This window comes from Limanda limanda, chromosome 5 (genome assembly GCF_963576545.1).
Source record: "Limanda limanda chromosome 5, fLimLim1.1, whole genome shotgun sequence".
NCBI classification, from domain to species: domain Eukaryota; kingdom Metazoa; phylum Chordata; class Actinopteri; order Pleuronectiformes; family Pleuronectidae; genus Limanda; species Limanda limanda.
This window is the reverse complement of record NC_083640.1, coordinates 13,014,259-13,020,434: the sequence shown is the minus strand read 5'-3', so window position 1 is coordinate 13,020,434 and position 6,176 is coordinate 13,014,259. Positions and strand designations below refer to the sequence as shown.

General features: G+C 39.1%; 1 protein-coding gene across 2 annotated transcripts; it reads left to right on the top strand.

Moving 5' to 3' along the window:
* Nucleotides 1–249: 249 nt before the first annotated feature.
* LOC133002096 (arrestin domain-containing protein 3-like) lies at nt 250–5,465 on the top strand. 2 transcript variants are annotated; one of them, XM_061071853.1, is made up of 7 exons: nt 250–524; nt 1,467–1,505; nt 1,663–1,723; nt 2,419–2,569; nt 3,373–3,469; nt 3,552–3,808; nt 4,577–5,465. In XM_061071853.1, the coding sequence occupies exons 1-7, from the start codon at nt 269–271 to the stop codon at nt 4,844–4,846; spliced, it is 1,131 nt and encodes a 376-aa protein (XP_060927836.1). In that variant the 5' UTR covers nt 250–268; the 3' UTR covers nt 4,847–5,465. The 2 variants fall into 2 exon arrangements, with proteins under 2 accessions (XP_060927836.1, XP_060927835.1); XM_061071852.1 differs by having other exon boundaries at nt 2,416–2,569.
* The last annotated feature ends 711 nt before the right edge of the window (nt 5,466–6,176 follow it).

The following is a 6,176-nucleotide window of genomic DNA, read 5'->3' as shown; positions in this document are numbered from 1 at the left end:
ATAGGAAATAAGATATATCTTATAATAATTAATAAGCAGTATAGGAAATGAGATATGTCTATTAATTAATTTCAAAGATGAATGAGTGAATGAGTGGTATAGGAAATAAGATATGTCTAATAATGAATGAATGAGTGGTTTGAGGGGAGGGAGTAGACATCTTCTCGCGACCTCCTCAAAATTAGGACACACCCACTGAAGTTGTTGTGCTCCTTCTCTCGGTTCAGACAGTTGTGTGTGTGTGTCTGTTTGCGTGTGTTCACGAGCCATGTCGTCCACCGTGAAAAGTATCAAAGTCACCTACACGCCGGTGAATGAGCAGGACACGTTTACGTACGGAGACCTGGTGACAGGCCAGGTGATCCTGGAAGTGGTGAAAGACTGTGAGATCGAGTCTCTGTCTGTGAAGTTTAAAGGCAAAGCAGAAGTCATGTGGACCGAGAGATACGGACAGACCACCGTGGTTTACAGCTCCAAGGACAAGTACTTCAGTCTGAAGCTTCACTTCATCAAGAAGGACAAAGGTGAGTGGTGCACTGGGACCTCACACGGGTTCGATCTGAAGTTGGACTCAGGTTAGCTCGGTCGGTTAGCAACGCGATGGAGAGTTTGGCGTGGCTGCAAAGGCCCTTTCAAAATAAAAGCTCTCTGAAATATCTCGAAAGTTAGAACAGTTTTCAAAACGCCGCGGTAAAACTCAACAAATCGAAAAGCAGAAGACAGTCAAACCTCTTCTTCCTCCTGCTCACACACCTTTAGAGAGATCATCACAGGAAATCTGTAAAAATGTCAAACCAGGTGTAAAAAGATCATTTGTTTTATTTTGTGTAGTACACAACACAAATCTACGGAAGCTTATTGCATTCACTTGAAAAAAAAAAAGCTGTGGGTAAAAAAAACCCTAATTTGCTCAAAAAACAAAATGTACAAAACAAAGTAATCTTATAAAACTGATATTTTAACCGATAATTGTTTTTTATTTATCATTACTTATTATTTTTCAGAGCCAAAGCCCAGAATTAGGGCATAAAAACATTTCAGATACCGATATATCAGCAGTTATCGAAATCTGGCAATGATTCAGATTCGTTATCAAACCCCAAATATAAGTATAAATAGGCTACTTCAACCATGAACTTAAGTTTGAATAAAACACAAATACTGCAAAATACTTGAATTGGGAACAGAACCAGATATGAAATGAAAACATACATGAACATACTGTCTGCTTGGTTTATTCTGTGAGATCAAATTTCTCATATTTCTGGACGTCAGCAAACATAAACGCCTCCACCGATATGAATATGACATTGGCTGTTTTTTGTTAATTAACTGATGTGTAGGTAGATGCAGATTATTAATTAAAAAAAAAAAAAAATACATTAATGATAGTATATTTTTTCCAGCCTACGTAACAAATGCTATTTCTTGTTAAATCCGTGTGTTGCTTTTTTTTTCTTTTTCAGACAACCACACACTTCTGTCAAGCCAGAATGGAGAAACATGTAAGACACCCTTTGTGACACTTTTCCTGCTTCTGTCTCTTTACCCTCTCATCACATCAGACCTCCGAGCCACAAATTCCTTTACCTCCTAACAGCTCCTTCCTCACATTCCTTCAAGACTGTAATCTTATTTAACCCTTTCCTTTTGTGTTTTCAGACAGTAGTGTTGTTGCCCCAGGATGCCACACCTACCCATTCACCTTTCAGTTCCCTTCCAAGTGAGTAGCATACTTTTAAAACAAGATGTACAAGATGTTTCAAAGCAAAAAACAAAGGGCTTCACAAGAGGATAATAAAACAATAAAAACAAAAAGCAATAAAAGAAAAAAATAATATGACTTAAAACTACTCACCCAGAGATAAAAGCTTTTCAAATAATGGTGTTTTATGAGGGAATTTCTAAGCAGATCAGCCCTTCTGATCACAGCTGGATCACAGATTTTTTTTAAACAAAGACCCATCCATATTTCTGTGGTAAATCAGTGAAAAAAACATTCTGTCTCACAATGTTAAAGAAGGTGATCTAAAAAAATCCTGGATTACAAAATATCTGTCCCAAATTGCATTCTGTCTTGGTCCATACTCCACCCTTTCACCAAGTTCTGGGAAAATCAGTTCAGTCGATATGAGATGATCCTGCTAACGGACAGATAAATGTTTAACAACAATGAAAATAGAACCTCCTTGGTGAAGATACAGAAATTAGAGCTGAGGAAACCTTTTCCACACACGTCAGTGCACATGACACTAACGTGTTATCCCATGAAAAACTTCTAGATCATGTTTTACAGGGATTTTGATGTAATAGGTTTGCTTGGCTAATTTTAAAAAGATGTTGGTATTATTTTATAGACCCAATGCACATACATTTTATTGCCTTGACTTCTTGTGTTCTTCTGCTCTCGTGCAGTAGGAGTTTGCCGTCCTCCTTCAAGGGTTCTGTTGGTAAGATCGTGTACTTGCTGGAAGCCAGGTTGAGCAGATCGATGAGACTCGCCAAGAAAGATTCGTCAAAGTTGAACTTCCTTGCAAGAGCCGACCTGACCAGTGAACCTACTCTACTGGTATGTGCTGAGTTTATTCCAGTCATTCCTCCAAAAGAAAAAAAGCTCTGCAGGGGTTTGGTGATAGCAGTTGTGTGACTACAATGATGCCTCTGTTTAGTGGCTGTGGACAGGTTGTTTGAGCAATGACCTAAAAGCCACCAGGTGTACGTATATGTGGTCAACTATTTCCCAGCCTGTAAAACATGTTCTAACTCTTACCTGAAAAAATGTGATGGCCATATATTGAAATGGAAATGTTTGATGTGAAATGTTTGAGTCCACTTAACACTTTTGGGGTAAACAGTGTAGCTGATTAGGGACCTGTCTTCAGACGTTATAAAACAGAAAAACCCAAAACATGCCTCCATACTGCTGGTGTGACGGCATCAAAGTGTCTTGAAGCCCTGACATTCAAATTCAACTCGAAACGAGGTAATTTCCACCGTGTTTTAAGTCCACCAGAAGTGGCTAAACTCGCAGACGTTAACATTTCCGACATTCCCTGAATGCACCTCGTTCGCAGTTATCAGCGGACATTAAGGGTAAAAACTTGGTGTAAATGAGCTTGTGTCAAGTTAAATATAAATGTCGGTGCTTACGGACACTTGGATGACCCCACAGGAGTAGTATGGAGGCATCCTATTTTTTTTATCTGTTGTTTCATTACGTACAAAGTTTAGCCCTGAGACCCCCCCCCCCCCCAGCTTAGGGTTGAGTAGATAATGAGTGAATTTTTATATTTCTGGATGAACTATCCCTTTAAGTGTGGTCTCTCTCTCTTGTTGTCTAAGTGTGTTGCATGCATGTATCTCCCTTTTCAGGCACCACAGCAGGAGTCTAAGGACAAAAAATTGAAATTTTTCAACTCAGGCTCTGTAGCCATGGATGTACATCTTGAGAGAACCGGTTTCTTCCAAGGTTAAAGGCCTCATTGTTAGTAATTACACTTCCCGCTCCCATGCTAACGGTTGTTAAGGATGTTTTTTGGTTTGTTTTCCAGGAGAAGGGTTGAAGGTTGTGGCCAACATCCAGAACAACTCCGCCCGTGAAATCAAGCCCAAGTACACTGTGTACAGGAAGCACAGCTTCTTTGCCGATGGGAAGAGAAGAGTGGATACTAAAGATGTCTTCAGGGAGTTGGGAGAACCCATCCCACCTAATACCAATGAAATTGTTACGAGGTTCATCGCAATTCCCCATGATGTGGAGCCCTCCATCCACAACTGCAGCATCATCACAGCAGAACACAGACTTAGGGTACGCAGCTTTGACCAGGAGAATCGTGTGCTTGTTCTAATGAGTCTGTGCATAAAACATCTTCTGAAATACATTTATTGAAAGTTGTAGGGGTTTAATAGATAGTGCTCAGTTTTTAGCAACTTTCGTAACAACATTCGGTGATGGTCAATGTTCAGGAGACAGCAACAACGCATTGGTCAGAAACCCCTCAGCAAGCCCCCATGCCACTAACTTTCTACCAAAAGCTTTGGGATTTCAGAGGTTGTTTTAAGACAAGAATATCTAAACATGTTTGTGTGATCTCCCTTTTATTTATGGGTAAGCACAGATTGATTGTAAAAGACTCATTAGAAGATTGGAATTATTTGGTTTTCTTCCTGAACACATGCTGGCTACAGGAGCGGCGCATACAAGCTTTTTCATTTAGAAAAGCAAGATATGTTATCCCTGTTATCAGATTTGCCTATTTTGTTGGCATATATCTGTTTGTGAATTGAGTTGGTTATGCACAAAGCTTGTCATAATTGCATATGAACGTATTTAAAACTTGTAAAATCATAATTTATCCCTAAGACACAGTAAAACAGAATTCAACAAAAACCCTAAGAAGACATGAATCTGTTTAGTAAGTTGAATTGATAAGTATTAGCATATATGTTGTTACTCATTATGCACAACAAAATCTGCGACGGCCAAATACTAAGGCTTAACCACCTACTTGTATTTATTACAACAGATGAAAGAATTATCCTTATGTGTCTATAACTTTTTTTAACTTTTCCACAGGTCTATCTCGATGTCAAATATTCTTCAGACCCAGAGATCAAGTTCCCCATCGTCATCCTGCCGGCCGGTCAGGGTTCCGCTGTGGCCCCCCCACCTGCTGACTCTGACTTTGGGTGTGGATTCCCGAGCGAAAAGTCCGGTAATCCAGAGATGGTAGCCTGGGGCACCGCAGCACCACAGCCGCCGACCCAAGCTTTTGGTCCCCCCCCTGCCTACAGCGAACACGAGATGTACCCTCCTACGAGAGATTATGACAACAAGTATAACTGACGGTCCTGAGAAGATGCGTCGACATTTCAAGGAAATGGAATTCAGAGAAAAGGAAGAAAAGGAAAATTTGTATGTGTTTTTATTGAATAATGTACAAACTGCGCTATAGTGAAACAAGCTACATCTTTCAATACTTTCTTTTTTTGTGTGATAGAGGTCATTTTTTTTTTTAAAAGTGAGAATGTATTTTATTTCATAATCACTGCTTTTATCTCCTGCTGTGTACTTTGTATTGTATTGTGCACATATTCAAGCTATTTCGAAGTCGGTCTTTAGGCTGAGTGATCTTTGATGTGTTTGATTCAATTTAACTTATTCAACTCATTGTCTGTTACATTTCTTTAGGAAACTGATATGGAAATATTCTTGCAGACTGTTACATGGTTTCCAAATGAACACTGAATACTGGTTACTACGACATTGTTTCGGTACAAATGAGTCATGACACAAAATACTTGTTTCAAGATTTTGTTTTTGCTCATCCAAGAACTGGTGAAAAGTAAAGGAAGTGAAAATTCGACTTCTCAGCTGTTACCCTATTAGAGTGAATGTAAATTCAGACTGAAATCCTTCCCTTTCAAACAGCTGTAACCCAGGAACAATAAAATATTAAAATTGACATCAACGATTATTCTTATTACTGGTAGTGAGAGGTCAGCGTCTCAGAATTGACGGTGAGACCAAGTCTCCAGCTTAACATGGTTGACGGTTTTAACTAGTAGTTGGAGACATTTTCTTATTGATGGTGAGCATCCCAACATGATCCTATCTTGAAGAAGAGATCCATAGAATATTCCCTGTAGTGGTAGGGTGGTGCTAGTCACCTGGACTACACACTTGTAAAGGGTGCATGCTCTTTTAAGAAACTGTCACAGGACCAGTCACTGATATTAACAAACTAAAGACAGTGGATTGACAAAACACAGACCGAGACTGATCACAGGTAACAGTCTTTAAAGACGACTGGTGTAAAAAGACCCATTTATTTTAAAGGGAACCAATTTTTGTTTTCACACATTGTTGTGAATTATCACCTTCCAATTTAATTCAGTAAAGTTACATTTTGCATTTAACGTGTTGTGTATAGGGTTGCAAAGGGGCGGAAAGTTTCCGGTGAATTTCCGGAAACTTTCCGGAAACTTTCCATGGGAAGTTTAGCTCGGGAATTTGGGGAATTTTGAAAAAAATAAATAAAATACGCACATTAAACGCTGAGCAATAAAAACATCATTCAAAACTCTATTTTAAAGATGTATAGAATGCAACACACGCTGCATGTTGGATTTCAACCCTCCACTGTACATTATTCCATCACATGCACAGATAATTC